This window comes from Oryx dammah, unplaced genomic scaffold, assembly GCF_014754425.2.
Source record: "Oryx dammah isolate SB20612 unplaced genomic scaffold, SCBI_Odam_1.1 HiC_scaffold_19, whole genome shotgun sequence".
NCBI classification, from domain to species: Eukaryota; Metazoa; Chordata; class Mammalia; order Artiodactyla; family Bovidae; genus Oryx; species Oryx dammah.
The window spans coordinates 15,585,865-15,607,503 of NW_024070203.1; the positions used below are offsets into that span (position 1 = coordinate 15,585,865).

The 21,639-nt window shown below is 43.9% G+C and overlaps 1 protein-coding gene across 21 annotated transcripts in view; it reads left to right on the plus strand.

Annotated features, from left to right (window-relative positions):
- Nucleotides 1–21,639, plus strand: part of PTK2 (protein tyrosine kinase 2) — a 170,760-nt gene that overhangs the window by 39,237 nt on the left and 109,884 nt on the right. For 19 of the 21 annotated variants that reach the window (XM_040261728.1, XM_040261719.1, XM_040261714.1 and 16 more), the window contains 2 exons: nt 3,120–3,346; nt 14,083–14,249. In XM_040261728.1, coding sequence (XP_040117662.1) covers nt 3,120–3,346; nt 14,083–14,249 — 394 coding nt within the window. The remainder of the gene's footprint in view (nt 1–3,119; nt 3,347–14,082; nt 14,250–21,639) is intronic. The other 2 variants (XM_040261735.1, XM_040261736.1) reach the window with 1 other exon arrangement.

The window sequence follows — 21,639 nt, forward strand, 5'->3', positions numbered from 1 at the left end:
TTGCTGGAACTTTTGTCTACTGTGGTGGTGGAATTCGTGAGTGAGCATCCCAAGGGCACCATAGGAACCTTGGTTCCTTCTTTCCTTTTTTTTTTTTGGTGTTGCCTTTAGTGACCTAGCTTAGGGTGTATCTTAGCCTAAAGCCAGTTCAAGTTTGAGGGGAAGGAACATAGGCTATGCCTCTTGAAAGAGGTGTCAGAGTCACATTGGAAGAGAGCACTGGGAAAGGGGCGAGTTTGAAAATATGAACTGTAACACACTGACATTATAATACCAAGTTCCGTTCAGTCCAGTCACTCAGTTGTGTCTGACTCTTTGTGACCCCTTGCACTGCAGCACACCAGGCCTCCCTGTCCATCACCAACTCCCAGAGCCTGCTCAAACTCAGGTCCATCAAGTCAGTGATGCGATCCAACCATCTCATCCTCTGTCGTCCTCTTCTCTTCCTGCCTTCAATCTTTCCCATCATCAGCGTCTTTTCCAATGAGTCAGTTCTTCATATTAGGTGGCCAAAGTATTGGAGTGCCATATATACCCTTCCATGTTACAGTGTCAAACATTTAAATAATGTTAGCTTCTCTGTCTAGTAAAATCACTGTGGGACATTTAGGATACTCAATCATTTTATGAGAAAATAAACCCAAATCATGGGTGAAAGAACAAAATTAAGGAGAACATTTTCACACTTGTCTAGGTTGTTTAAGGATTTACTTTAGGGTTATTATCAAATTCTTAAAACTCTTCAAACTAGTTGATGTCATTAATTTAAAAAAAAAATTAGCTGTAGCAATTTGCGTTCTTCGCTTCTCATAGTTTGGCAAGCATCTCCAGTTTTATTAAAGGGCCAGCTCATCACAAGCTTACTGAGATTACTGTCTTGGTGGGATCTTAGTAGGTATAGTGAGTATAAGCAAAGCAGCTCTGGAGTAGGATTCTTGTTGTGGTCCTCGTACTTTTCTTCCTTTTTCTTATGCTGTCTTACGGAGCATTAATATTGGATTGTGCAGTGAGCCTCGGGGTCAGTGCCAAGGCTTGTCAGCTCCTGTGTCCTTACACCTACCTGCCTTGGGATTGCCTTGCTTCTCCCAAGAAAGAAGTTGTGTGCGAGTGAAAGGGAGTCCTGAAGCTGGAAGGTCAGCAGCTGCCACTGACAGTCCGTCCGCTTTCCTGTTTCCTAGTCCAGTGGGCGCTGGCCTCTTGCTGCCCCAGGCAGCCTGGTGCCTGAGCGGGGACTCGACTGGCGGTGGCCCACAGACTGGGGCTCTGCTGGGACTGTCCACAGTGTAGGACCAAGTAAGGGCAGAATCTGGCACAGGCGTCTGGAAACCATAGCAACTTGATGGTAGTTTTATGTTCATTGACTCTAATGATAGAAGTTTTGTGCTTGGCTTTTGTATGTCTTCTGTTTTTAAATTTCATTTTTCTAGAAATTCCTCCCCATTGTATTTTACAAAGTATTGGTTTGTGACAGGTTGGAAATGAAAATAAAGCTGGTCATTTACCACTAATGGTTTGAAGAACAGGGGTCTAAATTACACAAGTAAGCCAACTTTAAAAACCTTTTCATTTCCTCTTCTTTGATAGTTTTTTGAAAAAGATATTCTATAGTGTGTATAAGTAGCAGGTGCCTGTAACTGGTTAATCTTGAAAAGGTCTAAAAATGCAGCCAGCCACAGATTGCAGAGGGCTGCAGCTACAAACTCCAGTTGGAGCCCACCTCTCTGGTGAAGGAGGGTGAAGGCAGACAGAGAGTTGGCAGCCCCAGTTGTACATCTTCAGCCATGGGCCAAAACCAAGTAGAGAACCACACAAACAGCAGATAATTCTCTTAATTGTTTGGAAGCAGAGGAGTCAGTATAGCAGAGAGCAGCACTTAGGACTTCTCTTTCCGTAGTGGACACCGTCCCACAGACTGACCAACCCACATGTCAGGCTCTCTGAATCCTCAGTCCTGCAGAAAGACAGATAGGAACACCACCACTAAGGGTGGGTGGTGGTTAACAGACTTGCACATGGAACTGTCCAGAAGGGTCAAGGAAGGCTTGATAAGGTGGATGTGTTGGCCAATTTGAGAGTTCATAGCACAAATGGAATTTTGACAAGCAAGTCAAAGCTCAAATTGATAAAGCAGAACCACATTCTGTCATGGAAAGCAGCTTCTATTATGGTGAAATCACAATGGTTTATCCTCTAAAAAAGTTTAGACCTACTTTTTTAGAGGTTTATGAAGGATTTTGCCATTGAGTTTTGGCCACTGGGGTATCTGGATTGTGCATTGTTTCTGGTTTAGCACCTCCCTGACACGCTCCCTATCACGCATCTTGCTGACCCGGGAGCAGCATAGAGTAAGGGTGCCATCCCTTGTGCAGGGAAAGTCCACGTGTAACTTGTGCTCAGCCCCCTGTGTGAGGGCTCCTCTGTACCTGCAGTTCCACTTCTGGGGATTCAGCCAACCAGGGATTGTGTAGGTCTGTAGTGTTTATTTACCATTGAAAAAAGATCTGCATAGAAGTGACCTGGGCAGTTCAAACTTGCCTTATTAAAGGGTCAGCTGTAGTGATTTTTTATCACTAGTGTATCATTTCTTCTGACCACTCCAAAGATGTAATGTTTCTTTTCAGGAAGCAGTTGATACTATATTTATTCGTCCTTACTGTCTAATTTGGGGAGCAAAAGAGATCACTAAAATAAAAGATTTTGAAACTAAGCAGTAAAATTAACACATTTTGCTTTCCTATGAGATATTTCTGACAAATTTAGAGTCTGTGATTTAAAGGGGGTGGTGGTGGTGTTACGTTGTTGATAGATAACAGCAAGTTTTGAACAGAGGTGAAATAGGGTTCCCAGACTTATAGTAATTTGTTTAACAAATATTTATTATGCTGCTGTGAATCAGGTGCTGCTCTGGGTGGAGGTGGTGGGGGTGGTGGGAGGGGGCTGGTGGTGGAAAACAGTGATTATCCGGGTTCAGGTCTCAGGTCTCCTCAGGCTCACCTACATACAACACATCATAGGGAGAGAACAAAGAACAGTGTTGTTACGTTAGTGTATCAGTACAATACGTTTTAACCAGTGGATTTCAAATACTGTACACTGATAAAACTTATTTTCTTTTCCAGAATATGACAGATACCTAGCATCTAGCAAAAGAATGGCCGCTGCTTACCTTGACCCAAACTTGAATCACACGCCGAGTTCAAGTACCAAGACTCACCTGGGAACTGGTGTGGAGCGTTCTCCTGGGGCCATGGAGCGAGTATTAAAGGTCTTTCATTATTTTGAAAGCAACAGTGAGCCAACCACTTGGGCCAGTATTATCAGGCATGGAGATGCAACCGACGTCAGGGTGAGTATGTTTTCCTGGGATACACCCTCAGTGTGTGTTTAGGTTAAATGTTAATGGCACACACCGAAAAGGCAGGGTAATAATTGTTATTCCAATATATCAGCGATGCTAGCTTTTCTGTAGTACTTACTGAGTTAATATGTGACTGACTAGAGTTTTATGTAAAATTTCTTAGAAAAATAACTGCATCATATATAATGCCATTGATTTGTTTTTTTTCCTGTTTTTTAGAAAAAAATTCTTGAAATATATAGGAAACAAAACAATTAAAATTCTGTGGAAATAAATTGTTTTCTAGAAAGTGTAATTTTGAATCTCTTTGCACAATTCCAGACAGGACAGATTCTTAAAAAGCAAATGTCTCCTGTATACACATGCCTGATGAGGTTCTGGGGATGTGAAAGATCCTGCCTGGATAGCCTCCAGTCTGTTGTGGGTGGGGTCCCAGGGGCCTTAACCTCAGTGTGGTGCGGATGGCACTTCCCCGGGCCCCAGTGGCCGGGCCCGTGGGGCATCACTGCACGGGCACGTGGGAGTCGCCGGATGGGGCTTCCTCCGGGTGCTGGTGAGAGTGGGTGGTGAAGAGCTGTGGGGGCAGCACTGTGTAGGCAGATGGGGCTGAGAGGAAGGGGTGAGCACCAGAATCTCAGAAAACCGAGTTCGGAATGTAAGCTGTCAGGATGTTTGTTTGATCCCAATGTTGAGGAAGCCCCTCCTCCCTGCTGCTCCTCTGCTTAGTCCATATTCATCTTCAAGGAGGACAAGCGTCCAGTGAGGAGGACCATCAGATATACTCCTTCCCTTTTATTATAATGAGATTAATTTACTACTCGTTAACTTACATGCCTTAACTATTTTTAAGCACAACAAAGGAAGTGGTAGAACTTAGACTTTAAGGCTATGTATTACATTATATGTAATATCGTTACCTCTGTGGTACTGTAATACTGACTATTCCAATGGATTATTAAAAGGAGAGTCATTCACTTAGGATTGAAATATGCATTAGTATTTATCCATGTGCTGTACTTGAAATAGTCTCTTCACAAACTTTTTATGACACTTGCTGACTTTTTCTAGTTTATCTATAGCTCTGTTTCATACTTAACCTTATAAATGCAATCTCTGGAGAGGAAACCTTATAAATGTAACATTTATGGGAAGGCTGTTGGGGCATTTTGCAGTTGTATAAATTTCAGATACAAGAGAGGAAATTCTTTAAACCCTTGCATCAACCTTAATAGAGTTCAGAGTATTTGTGCAGGAGGGGAGCCTTTCAAAGGTTATGAATGTCCCAAGACATTTAGGAGATGTTAAGAGTTTCTTATATCAGGAGTTTCACTTTGGGAAGGCTCCGTGACAGATGTGCTGTGGTTTTAATAAACGTGCTGCACATGAGAGGATTCATACCATGGAAAGAACCAGCGATCACTGGGCACGTGTCGGTCTTTAGCCAGTGTTAGAACCTTAGCAGCAGCAGCAGAACCTTACCAGCATCAAAACATTCGTATTGTGAAGAAAAATTTAAATCAGATAAAAACACATAAGTTATGAGAACGTATTTCTCAGACTTCTATGAAGATCAATATTAGCAAATCTATGAGGCCAAAGAGCAAGTTGTTGTACTTCACAGTAATTGATCAGTGTTTAGAATTTAGCAAGTCTTAGCAGTTGGTGATTGATTTTCAGCATGAGGCAAAGAAACCTCGACTGGCATGGATTGACCTCAGCCCTCCCCGGGAGTAGCATGAAATCCACGTGACACTGGATCAATGTGATGGCAGGTGGGAATTACTCATAACCCACTTTCATCTAGTGTTGTAACATCTGAAAATGCAGGATTTTCATGTAAATTAAGATGGATCTAAAGGCCAACCATTTTCTGAAAGGAGATAGCTTATCGTTATCTAGAGTTGCTTAGTAATTAGATTGAGTCTCAGACCCTGTTGCTGTACTGCCCGATGTAGCTGTATGCCACTACTGAATACTTGAGTGTAGCTGTCTGACTTGATGTATCCTAAGTGTATTGGAAAGGACCGAAGCTGAAACTGCAATACTTTGGCCACCTGATGCGAAGAGCCGACTCAGTAGAAAAAGACCATGATACTGGGAAAGATTGAAGGCAGGAGGAGAAGGGGGCGGCAGAGGATGAGATGGTTAGATAGCATCACTGACTCAGTGGACATGAGTTTGTGCAAACTCCGGGAGATAGTGAAGGACAGGGGAGCCTGGTGTGCTGTAGTCCATGGGGTGGCAGAGAGTTGGACACAACTTAGCAACTGAACAACAACAAAGTGAAAATAAACCCTAGATTTCAGAGATTTAGTATGAAAAAGGAATGTAAAATACCTCATCAGTAATCTGTTAGTTTTGTTCTTGGCATACTAGGTTAAAGGAAATTATCATTAAAATTAAATTCACTTGTACCTTTTTATAGTTTTTTAATGCGGCCATTAGAAATTTTTAAATGGTGTACGTGGCCTGCTTTATGTCCCTGCTGGACAGCTGTGCTCTGTAGAAAGTAGTTTTCTGAGAGGCTGCTTGGCTCAGGAGAACCAAAACCTCTGTAGATTCCTTTTTACCAGGAAAATTCAGAATTCTTGTTATAATTCATCACAGAGGTTTCTTTAATTAACAGATTTTACTCCTATTACATATATGTGCTAATTACATACTAATAGCATAGCGGTTGCTGATAGGATTCACAGGCCTCCGCTGTGAATAGCTGGAGCGTGTAGAGCAGCCGCAGTAGGAGAACCGTGCTCATTGAAGGGCTCTGGACATCGCAGGCCTGGGCCTTGTGGCCTTGACACTCCCTGCTGTCACCAGCCACGTGTGCAGTGCCTGGGTATGAGGAGGTGGGATCTGTGAGATGGGCACACGGGCATGCTCCATCTCCATAACCAGCCTCACCCTGTGGCCACATGCCACCAACATCAGGTGCAAGTCATAAATCCAGTCATGATTCCTCAACAGGGGTCCAGGCTCCTGTGTCCTGCCTGTAACCAGTAGCCCATGGCCACAAACATCACTCCTCTTGACCATAGGCTAGTGTCAGCGCCATGTTGCAGGCAGCTCTGGAGACAAGTTTGGGATCAGTGTAGAAGAGCCAAGGTTAGTGTATGGAGAAGATCCAGATTCTACTAGAGAAGTCTCCTGCTTAGGAAGAAGGGCAGTGTTTACATCAGACTGTTCTCAGCGATGCCAGATGCAGGGTAACACTGAAACAGGGTCTTCAGAGGCCTTGGGGGAAACACCTTGTGTCTCTGAAGTCTAAACCAGATACATTGTCAGCCACCAACATGTGGGATGAAGGTGTCTGTAAGAGCAATAAGGACGTGGAAAGTTCATTCTGTAGGCTGCCTTTGAAAACTCAAGTAAATGACATATTGGAGTGCGAAGAGATGTGGACCTGGAAGGAAGTCCTGTAGTGAATGCCAGAGGCTGGCCCAGGCCCCACCTGCCAGCCCCTTCTGGCCTCTTGGGTCTTTGTAAGTCCTTACAGCCATGGCCGTGGTTCCATCCTGCGCTCTGCTTAGTCCACACGACACCCCGTTCTGGCTAGTCTCATCTTCAGTTGAAAACGTGACGCTCCCACACTGTATCTCTGCCTCTCTTCTCTGTCTTCACTTTTGTTCCTCCAGAAGAGCCATCCAGTGCTTCAGATGAAGGGTTTCCCCTTCTTTTAGGTAAGTAGGCCCCTTGCAGCGTCTTTCTTGCAGTGTGCTTTTGCTTACACCCAGTGTCTAGTATGTTAGCTTGTCCTGTCCATGTTGTCTTTATACGTACCTGGAACCCACACCTTCCAGGGCCTCTCCTGCACACCTTTCTCGGACCCCTGGGTCTCCTGACTGACGCTCACCTTCTCCGTTGTCCCTGCCCCGTCTGTTCACAGCCCGGCCATCTGAGCCATCCTGTTGACACGAGAGCCAGAGCGCATCAGTCCTGCACTCGGAGCCTCCCACACCTTCCTCTCTGGAGTGAGCGCGCCAGCCCTGCAGGAGCCCCCGCCTGCTCCTCTCCCACTGTGCCTTGTGGCCGTCTGTCCTGGCGCCGCCCCCTTTTACGTCCTGCTTCCTGTCTCTTTCTCTCACATGCCGGTCTTCTTGTCAGTAATCTGCTCAAAAGCCCCAGGAGCTCCCCGTTCTTCAGGGGCCCCCAGGGACCTACGGGATTGGCTCCTTGTCACCTGTCCCGGGCCTTCCAGAACACAGCACATCCTTGCTGATGCCTTGTCTTAGTTCAGTGACAGCCACTTCAGACTTGTGGTCTGCACAGCTGGACAGTCACACACTTGTGTTAGTTAAGTCCCTGAGTTTGTGGCCATTTGTTATGGCAGCAACGAGGAACCAAGGGTGACTGTAGATCATGAAAACAGAATTGCCTGCTTTGTCCTGAGGACTGTTAGGAGGGCCCCGCGTCTGCTGCCGGACCAAGGGCAGGAGATGTGCTGCCTTCCCCAGAGCAGGGCTGGATTTCTGCATCTTGTTTTGGTAACTGAGTGATGATAGGTTCCGACCTGTACAGGTATGCTTAGAGAAGATGGTAGGAACTTGTTGGTTTCCTGAATGTGAAGAGCATCTGAAGGAGAGCGCACTGAGAACAGTGACTCCTGGACATAATAAAAGACACATCGTCCTGATGAATGTACTTGGCTGTTCATAGAAATGATGAGATGGACGGTGTTGAGAATTATGCTCATGGCCTTAGATATCTCCTCTAATAAACAGCGAAGTGCTACCAGTGATCCGTGAGGAGATAGCTGAACGCATCAGATATCTCTTTTCTCTTGTCCCCTGCCTCACTTTCTTCACAGACAAATTCTCTTGCTACATTGTTCATTGTCACTTCCTTCTCCTGCTCAGCTCTTGACTTTCAAGGGTCAGGCTCACGTCCTGCCATGGTTGCATCGCTGGCACCAGACCAGATCACCTGGCTCTCTAGGTGATCACTGAATGATAGGGCAGGGGCACACATCGTGAGTAAATGGATGTGAAGGACAGAGCTGCACGAGTGCTCACCACCCAGGGAAGAAGAAGGTCACTTTCTTTCAGAGCACTGTCTAAAAGACAAGTGGCCACATTGAACCAAGCAAATCATAACAGGAACTTGCAGAAAAAACTGAATGACAACTTCATCTCACTAGTTAGTAACCATGGAAATTAAAATTTTAACAACAACCCCCCCCCCCATCTTGGTCCATCAAATTGATAAACTTTTTTTCTTAAGTTTTTCAGGGTTCTCTTTTCTCTCTCTCAGTGTCATTTGTAATAAGAAGCAGACACTGTTTAGGTTAAATTCATAATACAATACACTTATAGAATTACAGAAAAAGTCTCCATATATGATTTAAAGGAGTATAATTCCTTATATAAATGGAAATGATTAAAAGCCACAGGACCTAGCAAAGATGTTCACTGTTGTAAAAGAATAAGGGAAATTTTACAGAATATGGTTGAAGGAAATGGTGGTTAAATAATAATGCTGTTTGCTGATTGTGCACTACCAAATTCAGTCCACTTACTGAAATGGTTAGAGCTTCAGGTACCACTGCCATTGGTTCCTACCTTTTGTCTCCAATTTCCAAGCCTTATAAAGATGGATACTGTGTCTACCTTCCTCAGAACTCCAAATCTGCAAGAATGTTCAGACCAAGTAGCTATCAATGAATACTTATTAAATGAGTGAGTGACTAGAAATGCCCTGATTTAGCCTACTTAATAAGAGTATACTGATCCTACCCTGTGATTAATTGATTAACATACTTTCAAGAACTCCAGACCCATATAACCAAGTGCTTACTGGGCATTTCTACTTGGATATTCTAAAAAGCTGAATCTAAAATCCATTGAAATGTTCTTGTCATTTTGCCATCCTGTTTCCAAATCGCTTTCACCTGAGTTTGTGTTTCACTGAATGACATAAACATCTACTTAGCTATCTGAGGCAGAATGCATTAATCTCCTTTTTCTTATCCTCATATTGGATATCTTCTCAAGGTCACCAAATCTTGGTTATTCTACCTACAAAATATTTTTAAAGTACATTTATTTCTATCCATTTTTGTGTCTAGTCCCCTTATTCAAACCACTTCTTTTTCCCCTTAAAATACTGCAATTTTTTTTTATTAGGTGTCCTTAACTTTTATTTTTTAGCTATTTCTCCTCTCTAGAGCCAGAGTGATTTTTCTAAAATGTGTACCTGGGCATTTCTCTTTTCTCTTGCTTCTCTGGCAGAATCTGTTTCTTTTCTCATCTTCATACTACACCCTTGCCTTCCTGAATTTCTTTTTTCTTTTTTTTTTTTTTGTCAAAGGATAATTGCTTTACAGAATTTTCCTGTTTTCTGTCAAACCTCGACATGAACCAGCCATTGGTATACATATATCCCCTCCCTTTTGAACCTCCCTCCTATCTCCCTCCCCATCCCACCCCTCTAGGTTGATACAGAGCCACTGTTTGAGTTTCCCAAGCCATACAGCAAATTCCCCTTGGCTGTCGATTTTACATATGGTAATGTAAGTTTTCATGTTACTCTTTCCATACATCTCACTCTCTCCTCCTCTCTCTCCATGTCCATAAGTCTATTCTCTATGTTTGTGTCTCCATTGCTGTATCTCCCTGTAAATGAATTCTTCAGTACCATTTTTCTAGATTCTGTATATGTGCATTAGAAAATGATATTTATCTTTCTCTTTCTGACTCACTTCACTCTGTATAATAGGTTCTAGGTTCATCTATCTCATCAGAACTGAGTCAAATGCATTCCTTTTTATATGACCCACTTTCTAGAGTAACAGAAATAAAAACAAAAGTAAACAAGTGGGACCTGACTAAACTTAAAAGCTTTTGCCCAGCAAAGGAAACTATAAGCAAGGTGAAAAGACAACCCTCAGAATGGGAGAAAATAATAGCAAATGAAACAACTGACAAAGGATTAATTTTCAAAATACATATATAATGCAGAAAACAAACAACCGAATCAAAAAGTGGGAAAAAGACCTAAACAGACATTTCTCCAAAGAAGACCTACGGATGACTTAACAAACACATGAAAAGATGCTCAACATCGCTCATTATTAGAGAAAGTCAAAGCAAAACTACATTGAGATATCACCTCACACCACTCAGAATGGCCATCGTCAAAAAGTCTACAAGCAATAAATGCTGGAGAGAGTGTGGAGAAAAGGGAACGCTTTTGCACTGTTGGTGGGAATGTAAATTAATACAGCCACTATTGAAGACGATATGGAGATTCCTTAAAAACTAGGAATAAAACCAGCATATGACCCAGCAATCCCACTCCTAGGCATATACCCTGAGGAAACCAAAATGGAAAAAGACACATGTATCCCATTGTGCATTGCAGCACTATTTACAAAAGCTAGAACATGGGAGCAACCTAGATGTCCATTGACAGATGAATGGATAAACATTTTAAGATCCAGTGTTGGCGTAAGATGAAGGACAGTCTAGTGTTGTCAGTTGTGGTTGGTATAGTTTTGTTGGTGTGCAGTTTGGCTGTACTTATCAAAATGTCACACTGTCAGTAGCTCTGGACCCCGCACATCTGTTTCTAAGCAGCGCTTGTACATGTGTGACGACAGCTGGAAGGGTGCTTGTGGCAGGATTACCTGCACTTCCATCCCCATTTTGCCCCAAAACAGGGAAGCTAAAAAAGAAAATAACCCTCCCCCAGCAGTAAAATGGCTGAATTGCTGTGTTCGTGATGAGATGTGAGCACCATGCAGACACTGGCTTCTTTTATTTTCAAATTTGGGAAGAACCCTTTCCTGTGAATGTCTAATGTGAGAATTCAGTCAGGAAAACTTACGTGTTTCCAAGGCCTGGGCCGTGATATAAATGAGTCAGCAGAGGTTACAGAGTAGCTAAGTATTGTTTTGTGTATTGTAGGACTAGTTTATCATGAGCCTTTAAAGCCAGGATGAGAAGTTTAACTTGGATCCCATGAGTGGCGTATTAAAAGCCCTCATCCTGTCAGTGCTCTAGAGACAGTCCCTTTTCTAAAGATACGTATTCCAGAAATCATACACACATACACTGATGTGTGCGTGTGTTCTGTGGATGTGGTAGTATTTGAGCATTTAGTCCTCAGGTTGTTCAGTTCTCCAGACTGCATAGTTGGTTCTCAGAATTACTTGTTACTGAGTACTTATGTGCATTCAGCATCAAATATTTAAGTACTTCCTATACTCACAGTCTTGGCTGCTGTCCCTATGGAATGAGAAGTGACATTTCTGAGAGTCCTGGAGAATGAGAAGTAGAACCGAAATCAATATGGAAGCATAATGGAAAGTGAAAAGTGAAATAAAAGGAAAATGTCTGTGTTTATTGCTTTTTTTTTTTTTTTTTTAGTGGAGAGTGAAATTGCTAACTGTAGGATCAGGTTTAGGTACCAGATCCTACAGTCTGGGGACTCGTTACACAAACCCAGACTTAAAATTATTCTGGTGTTTTCTGGCAGTGTGATCAAGTGAACTGACAGAAATACTGTCTGTTCCATTAAGACCTCAAGACTAGAAACCTACTTTCCCCTCTAGTCAGCGCCACATTTTTTGGACCAAATCCCTGTAATTTACACCGCTTCTCTGCAGGTGGGCTCCAGTTTGTGCCCACGAGTCAGAGACATGAGGGTAACCTGTGCGAGAGGTCACCAGGGCAGACACCCAGAGAAGGTGGGGTTCCTTCTGGGGTGTCAACGGCAAGCACGAGTGTAAGGAATGGTTTGCACCTGCCTTACCCGCCCTGCCTCTGGGCATGGAGGGATTGCCCGACCGGGAGCACAGGAACAGGATGAGAGGCGCAGGCATGGTGCGGAGCCCTCGCAGGAGCAGGGCTGCTCTGGAGCTCTTGCCGCTGGGGGACGTGGGGTCGAGGGGGGATGGCCGGGTGATCAGAGTCTGTGTGCTCTTGGTAGTGAGCTGGCAGAGCAGCAGCAGGAGACAAAGGCGCTTTTGTGGGAGCTTGAAAGAGGCGCCAGCTCCTGTCCTGCAGTCCAGGGATTTGGATGTTGGCAAGGAGAGGCTGCACAAGTCGCCTTTCAGAGAATTAGCAGAAAAAGATGTCCCTTCCTGTAGGCAGAGCTCACACCCCAGAGCACAGGTTTGCAGGCAAGCTTGGGGCTGGATCTGGTTTCTGTCCCCCCCAGTTCTGCAACGCCCCGCAGGACGCCCTCTGGTAGTGCTCAGCCTGCACTGAATTCACAGCGGCCCTGTATCCAGAAGCCAGAGGGATGCTTTATGCTCATCCCAGTCCCCCTTCCCTGGTGGCTCAGCTGGTAAAGAATCCGCCCGCGATGCTGGAACCCCCGGTTCGATTCCTGGGTCGAGAAGATCCCCTGGAGAAGGGATAGGCTACCCACTCCAGTATTCTGGCCTGGAGAATTCCTTGGAACATATGGTCCATGGAGTTGCAAGGAGTGGGGTGCGATTTTCACTCAGTCCCCCTGCCTGAGTTCTGTAGGCTATAGATCCAGTGAGAGTTAATCTTCTTCTGAAGCTATGGATGGCTCTTCCAGCCAGGTCCTTTCTCTTTGTCTTCCCCCTGCCACTCCTGGGCTGCAACACAGCCTTGTGCTGGGGACTGAGGAGTCCACGAGGGCGGTCGGCAGGCGTGGGAGCACGGCACACACCCTTCCCGTGGTGTGGACTCCCTGGGTCCCTGACCGCTTTGTATACAGACACGTTATTTATCTCTTCTTTGGGGTAGGGTTGGGAACCCCCTTAATTGTTTATCAACAGCATTGTGTCACAGAAAAGAAATACTAGTGTGTGCAGAACTTTTACATTGTAAGTTATATGATAACTTCAGTTAATTGCTAATTGTTAGAAACCAGTGCTTTCCTTAGTAGACAGTACTGATTTTTCTTAATAGACATTTTCTTGTTAATATCTGCATCGTTTAAGAAAACTTATTAATGACCTAAAAGATTGAGAAGAGTGCAGTGGACTATGATTCACGTGCCCTCATGGGAGGATGGCCTGTGGTTTCCGTCGTATTCCCAAGTGGGGCTTCCCACATGTGCTGCCCACTTACAGACGTGTACACACGACTACCATACCTCTGAGAGCACTTTGCCACAGCTTGGGATAAATGCCACTTTCTCTAGGGAGCCTTCTCTGATGCCCTCCTTCAGAGGTTGCCCTCATCTCCTCTGAACTCATGGACACACATGTTGAAAGCATTAGGTTGGGGGCTCTTGTGGATTGCTGTATATTAACCAGTAGAGAGCAGATGGTTAGGCCCAACTTGAGGTGGCTTTTTATATGTCATCAATATTATCAGAAACATGACTTTAATTATGTATTCCTAAATGTGTGTTTTTTTTAAAAAAAAAAAATGATACTAAGGTTGCAGCTTGTTCTCAGCAATACTATTGGTTTGGAAAGTATAACCCTCCCCAGGTCTCCTTCTTAGGAGGCCCCCCAAGGGGTGGCCCATGTGGGTGGATGAGTTGGGGTGATGCAGTGGTGGAGCTGCAGAAATCAATAAAGAAAGGGGCAGTGCCTCTTCTTGTGGTTTTAAAAACACTTTTCTTTGTTCATAAAAATACTATTTGTGAAAAAAGATTCCTAAGTAAAATTAAGTGATTTATTTAAATTGATACTCTTTTTACCAAAGATTTCTGATGATTAACTGAAAGAAATGAACATTGCATTAATTTCTAGCATGCAGTTTTTGTTTATAACAGTCATTTCTGTGGGGGGTATGTTTTAGGGCATCATTCAGAAGATAGTGGACAGTCACAAAGTAAAGCACGTGGCCTGCTATGGATTTCGCCTGAGTCACCTGCGGTCAGAGGAGGTTCACTGGCTCCATTTGGATATGGGTGTCTCCAATGTGAGGGAGAAGTATGAACTTGCCCACCCACCAGAGGAGTGGAAGTAAGATTACAAACCTACTTTGGGGTGACTCGGACGTGATTTGTTTTGCGTATTAGAACACACGTGAGAGGATGGTTATCTGTGTTTAATTTTCTCACTGATGGTCACTGGGCTTCCTGTACACATAGAGGTGGCCGGTACTTGTTAACCAGCACTCTCTTCTGCACTTCGGTGTAGCCCGTCTTCGGGCACCCCTGGCGTGGGCTTGCTTGAGCCGTCTCTTTGCTTTCGTTCTTCTGTGACGGTCTTTGGCCCCTCACCCTTCTCTTGCCAGTGCTGCTCTATCCAGCCTCTGCTCTGAGCACTTCCCAAGTCCTAGTGCTTTTACTTCCTGTGCTGCTGGCATCCTTTCGTGCCTGGGAGTGATCACACCTGATTAACGTATTAATGTGCTGCAGAGCTTACTCTGTCATGTCCAGTGATCGCAGCTCACCTAAAAGAGTTGGTGTCTGTGTGATGTTCACATACAACGTTGATGCTGGGAAGTGATCTCAGTGAAGTCATACTGACTTTAATGAAACTAAAATCATTCAAGGTGAAATAAAAGAAGTCCCTATAGTTGTCCTTTCCCTGGTTCTCTCCTAATAATTATTTTTCACTTTTCAGTAAACCATGGTGTTTGTAGGAAATTGTACACCTAAAACACTTAATGTTTGCGAGCAGTATAAGGGAGCTCTGCCACAGGAACCCCTGTTTTTATAGATAATGCTGCAGAAATAAAGATGATTGTAGCGTAAAGAGGGCATTTAAGTGTCAGTTACTTTCTCTTCAAGGATCTAAATAGATAAGATTAGACATTTAAAAAGAAAAACAAACATGTTTAGGTGAGTAAATCTTTAGTTGAATAAAAATACTATCCCAGTTACAGCTTATCAGAGAAATGTAATTTTCAAATTTGTCAAGTTAGCTGGAACTGACCTAACAAAATAGTCTGTAAGAATATAGTTTGGTTACTTTTCAGCAATGGCTGAAAAAGATTTGACCTCCATCTATTTGGTCAGTTAATTAAGCAAGTGTTTAAAAACTAAGAATAGCTAAAAGTTACCTGAAAATATCTCTAGGTATTTTTAATTAAAACAATTCTGTTAATGTTCTGAATTTATGAAACATGTCAGAGGCAGCCTCCATTATAGCAATAGTCTTAGTCCTCAGTAAATTGTTGAATGCAAATCCTGGGGTATCTAAGCTTTGTTTTCATTCTTTTAAGCCAACTTATTTAACCTTAGTAATAAGGATGTAGGCACTGTTTTATGTAGTGGAGCCTGGATCCTCATAAGTAAGGAAGATTGGACTGACTCTCCTCAAATGAGGGGTGGTGAAGATGACGACATTGATGTATTGTCACCATCGAGTGGCTGTTAGGAGCCAGGCACTGTGCCAACTGTGTGCTGTTTATAATTCGTGAACTCTGTATTTCATTTACCCAAACCCGAGGAGGTAAAGACTTGTTATCCTTATTTTGTAGATGAAGACAGAGGCACAACAAAATGGATTTAAGTTGCATTCACATAGTTTGTGGTACAGTTTCCATTTGGATTTAGCTATCTGACTTCACAGTATGGGTTTTTAAAATCAACATGCCCATGGGAATAATGTGATCTTTAAAACTGAGAGTGTAGCTAGGCTTACGAGATGAGTGAAGGTGCATGGGTTGTTGGTAGAGGTGATGAAAGAAGAAAATGTGATCAGAGATACTGGTGATACATGTGTGATATCTTCAGGAGCGTGAGGATTAATACAAACTGTTCTAACCGTGGGAATAGGAGGCTGTTAAAATAATCAAGCATACTTGAAAAAGAACAAAACAGAAGTTCTGGAAGTCATTGGATAGATAAAGCAGTAGATTAGACATAGCTGAACAATTAGTAAACAGGAAGATGCATCTGAGAAAACTTGCCCAAAACATAGCACAGAGATGAACAGATGGAAATTATGAAAGCAGATTTATGTAACGTGAAGAATGAGAAGGTCAACCCTTTTCTAACAGGAACTCTGAAGAAGAGAATAAAAAGAATGAGGAAGAGGAAATAATCTGAAGGGAAAATAGCTGAGAACTTTCTAGAATCAGTGAGTGACATGAGTCCTTAAATGTAGGATTAACAGAAAAATCTCAAATTGGGTAAATCTAAATGCATACTTTGGCAGATGATAGCAAAATAGTGTTGTATAAAAGAAAATGAAAGGATGTTAAAAACAGAGAAAAATTAGACTTCTCACAGCATCATCAATGCCAAGAAAATGGTGGTATAATATGTTCAAAGTCGTGAGGAAATGTAACTGGCAGTCTATATTTGTTTGCATGGTTAAATTACCTCAAGAACAGATATCAGTGAGCACTGGCTTCATGAAGGAAAACTAATGAGAACAGATTTTTTTATACTGTAGAGCTCAGTACTGGGTGCAGGTTGGAACAGGGGTGATAGAATAAAGCTTTGTCAGCTAAATATGAGGGTAACAGCTCCAACATTAGAAGTGCAGCTTAAACAGTCATTGGGCAGGTAGATACTAGAGAAATGTAGGGATCAGAAAGAAGGAAAGAAAACAGAAGCAGCGTGGGGAAGCAAGATGAATAGAAGCCACAAGTGAGATGCACAGGTACTAGCAGTGGATGATTGTCAGAGGCTACTAGAGTGGATTAAAACATGAAATCAAGCTGTCTGCTGTTCACAGGATGTATCCAAAACAGTGACGTTCAAACGTTTTTCTTTGACTTGGAGGAAACCATGTGTTTTACCATGAGATCTAGCACACGTGTATGCCTCTATGTGTGTCTCAGAGCTGTTTATATGTCCCGGACCTACACATTTTACCAAACTATACTCAGTGTTATTATTTACGCTGAGGTCAAACGGTTTTCTCAGCAATGTTCTATTTTGTTCTACGTTAGTAAAATGAATTAATAAATGAATAGTGAAAAGAATTTTCCTGCCTTCTAATGAGTCCTGACTTTCAATTTGAAAAACTCACATAAAACTTGAGTATAAATATACCAGACAGATAATAACCAGGAAAAAAGATCAGTATTGTGCTGTTAACACCCTGTGAAATAAATTTTCAGGCAAAGAAGCTCTATTTTTTTTTTAATTTTTCTAATTTTTAAATTTTATTTATTATTTATTTTTTATTTTACTTTACAATTCTGTATTGGTTTTGCCATACCAAAGAAGCTCTATTATGGATGTAGAGGGCAACCACATAACAGTAAAAGGCTCATTTCACCAATAATTTAATAAGTATAGAAATAGATGTAGCTCTTAAACTTATAAATTCCTCAAAATATATAAAGCAGAACTAGTCTTAAAGGAATAGGACTTATGTTTCTAATAAAGGGAAGAATACAAACAATAGTTAGTAAACAGTAGTTTTTAAGTTATGTATTTAACTGTTTTCTCTAATGTAGAAATACAGGATCCTGCACATACCTGTATATTAAGCAACTTAAAAACATGTTTCTAAGTAATTTATGGTTCAAAGGAAAAGGCCCAGCCTCCTGATGGCCTGACTTTAATGGGCTCTGCCCCTTTACTGTCCAGTCTGCCCTCTGCAGAACTTCCTGGCTACAGCCAGTCCCGTAGTCCTGTCTAAGTACAGCCGCCCCTCAGTGTCTGTGGGTTCCCTGGTTCTGCAGCCAGGGAACCAGGCTTCAACCAACTACAGATCCAAAATTCTGGGTGTGAGGGTGGATTCCAGAGAGTTCCAAAAAGCAAAACTTGAACTTGCTGTGCCAGTAACTGGTTACATAGCATTTACATTGTACATTGCATTGTAAATAATCCTGATGCTCTCAAGTGTATGAGAGTTTGTGCAACGTTGTGCAGCTTTCGTGCACAGACTGTACCATTTTACACGAGCATTTGGGGATCTCGGTGTCTGTGGGGTTCTGGGACCAAGCCCCTGTGGATACCAAGCATGCTTTCTTCACTCAGCCTCCTGGATACCAGACTCTTTACTGGTGAAGGTTTTCCTCCTGCTTCATTGACCATCACTGTCTTCTCCTGCTGACGTTGATATTTGGGGCTGCTCCACTGACCTCTTCCTAGCCTCCCTAGACCTGCCTTTGACGTTAAATTCACACTTTACTTGGATAACCTCAGGAAACCAATGGACAGGTTACTACAATAACCCAGGAAAAAGTCACAGAAGATGATGGACCAGGAGAGTAGTACTTGGAGGAGCGAGAAGCAGCTATACTGAGATACGTTACAAGGTTGAGCTCAGAATTTGCGAACAAATCTTTTAAAATGTAAACATCCAAAGAAATGTGTAAACCATTCCCGCTCAGAAATTTCCAGGAGCTACCCCCCCACCCCTCCTCCGGTCCTGACTCACCCGGAGCTCACTCCAGGTTTGTGGTTGCCTCTTGGTCTTTTCTCCACCTCCTGCTCCCCTACCTTCACTGGAGCAGCTGTGGTCTCTTTGAAGTTTCAGTTTTCATAGGTACTCATGTTGGGGGTCTCATTTGATGGTCTCTTCTCTGTTGCCTGCCTTCTTGTTGAACAGGACGGCTCTTGGCTCATTTCTCTCTCTGCCTTTATCTTTTCCAGCTTTCCACTTGCTCAGCCTTGGCCACACTGGCTCTTAAACACGCCAGACGGCTTGTCCCTGGTGCCTCTGAACTCGGTGCTCAGCTGCTGCATGTGCTGCTCTGCTGCTGCTGGCATGGCTTGGCCCTCCCCCCGTTAGGGCAGGTGCTCCACTGCCACCTCCTCCCCGGGGCCTTCTCCAGCCTTTCTGTCTGCAGAGCCCCCGGCCTGCCTGGGACAGTCTTTCTCCCTCAGGGCCTCCATCATATTCGCTGCTCTACTGCTGGGTTCTGGTCATGCCTGGGATAAAGTAGGCACCCAGTAAAATACAGTTTAAGTGGAAGTGAGTCAGTGATAATGAAATTATCAACTAGGAACCGAATAGTACTACTTAGTAACAGTCTTCTCATATTCGCTTGCTGCTTATTGGATGTCAGACATTGTGTGAGAGGCTTGATAACCTGCTCACGGTCACACAGCTTCATTGGGTGGCAGAGTGGAAACTGGCTTCACGCACCAGATCTTTCTTCTCCCTGCCTGTGTTCGGTGTGTGACTACAGAAGACAGAACGTGGAGATCTCCTCCCTCAGTCCATGAGGGCAGCTGCAGCTCTGGCTTTAGTTCTGAGCAAGACGTGAAAACTGAAACGAAAGTGCCAGGACTCATCAGAATAATGACGTTAGTTTCTACTCATGTGAGGTTTTTGAGAGTAGATTTTTATTTTTCACATTATATGCTATAGCATCTATTCATACTGTTAAGTAAATCTGAGAGCTAAGCTTGTTTAATTGAGTCTTCATTTCTTCAAATGCCTCTGTAAGCACGTACAGCACACATTTGGTAGTAACTGTCTCAGGCAGGGTGGCCCTACAGAGTTGTCACGACATGTCATCGGGGAAGGGAAGGGCTGGATTCATACATGTCCTCATAGGAGAAGGAACAACAGAATTAGATTATGCCTTGAGCAATACACAGAAGTCCACCTGAGGTGGATCAAGTTTTTAAAATAAGTTTAATGTGTCTCTAATGGGACATATAGTGAATGTGTCTTTGGCCCTAGAGCAGGAAGATTTTCTTAGTAACCCAAAAACGTTCATTCTTAAAAGACGAGAATAGCAAATTTGCCCTTTATGAGATGAAAACATTCTGAATATCAAAAGATGTATTTTTAGAAAGTGCAGAAAGGACAATTCCTCAGTGTTCCGGTGGTTTAGCTGCTTTTACTCCTGAGGGTCTGGGTTCAATCTTTGGTTGGGGAACTAAGATCCCACAAGTTATGAGGTGTGGCCAAAAGGAAAAATGCAGAAACAAGTTGCAGCTCGTGTAATTGACAGAAGATGGTGTCAGGAGTTCTGCTGGTAAACATAAGGATTGTAAATTCCTCAACAGATGGGCAAGAAACATGAAGGTATTTTCATAAAAGGGTAGACAGGTTTGACCTGTCATCACAGGAAGACACCGTCAGCTTCCTTAGTGCTCAGGGAGGTATCAGTCTGGACCAGTAGATTCCATCTACACTGTTTGGTTGACAAAAAGTATTAATAAGTTGTCCAGCAGTATTAATAGCGGGAAAGGTTAAGGATCTGATGATGATACTGAAACACTAGTCTGGGTGCCCAGTGTACTGTGAAGCTAAACAAACTGAAACGTCAAAAGAGTTTGGAGCAGAGGAAGGCGTATTGAGGGTGATGCAAGGAGATGAGTGGCTCGAGCCTTTAAAACCCCAAGCTCTATGAGAGCTTTCAGCAAAGCTGTTTTCTAGGAAAGGTGAGGGAGGGGCGGGGCTAGCTGTTGCAAACTGCTAGGGGTCAGAGCCTTTGTTCCTAAGGTCAGGTCATGGCCAGGTAACGATGCTCCTGTGAGTCTCCACCAAACGAATGTTATTCTCTGTTCTGACAAGAAAGGGCCAGGTCCCCAGGCACAGCTTTCCCTCGCCGAGGTCCAGTTCTGGCTAAGAGGAGGTGAGCCCAGCTGGTGGCTCCCTCAGGGCCAGGGCCCCACACCCTGCCCAGCTGTCATCACTGAGGGAGCCAGGTGCCCAGGACCCAAAGGGCCCTCAGACGACTCAGGCCACCCAAACAGGCAGGGAGGGGCAGGTCCTGCAGACTGCATGCTATGCAGGCTGCTGTTACCATTAGGTCGTGGAGGCAGGGATGGGGGAGAGGGTCGCTGCCACCTCAAGGCCTAGGCCCGGCCCGTGGGTGTCCTTGACGAGGGCTCTGGAACCCTGCAGGACACAGCCTGTGGCCTGCCCCCGGGCCTCCTAGCTCACCATCTGGTGCTGACCAGTGGCTGAGCAGGACCACTAACGGTTGCTCACTGACCGTTGGTCGCCTGGGCAGGGGCCCGCTGAAGCACTGACCGATGGCCGAGTGGGGCCAGTAACCATTGCCTGAAAGCAGGTGCAGAGTAGCATCAGGCACCACAGCTGCATGCTCAGGGCTGCGCGTTGCTGCGCTCTTTACAATTCAAGATCTTGCCTGCAGCTTAGCCTCTGAATGACATGGCCTTGGTCCTGCTGTTCCACTTCAGGTTCTGTCCTTGAGAGACTTGCGTTTCTATACTAGGCTGGACATTCATGGAATAGCCAGTGACAGAATATTCACAGTGGAATGTTGCGTGAGTCAGAATGAGGAAAGCATCGAGACTTGGAACTCTGGATAAAACTTAGCCAAGTGACAGTGTGTGACAGAAGGCAGTCCCGGGGCAATGTTGTGGATGCAACTAAATGCTGTTGAATTGCACACTTTAAAATGGCTGCTTTGGGGGGAGTTAGGGATGCCATGTGGCTTGTGAGAGCTTAGTTTCCTGACCAGGGATTGAACTTGGATCCTGGCAGTGAAAGGCCCAAGTCCTAACCACTGGGC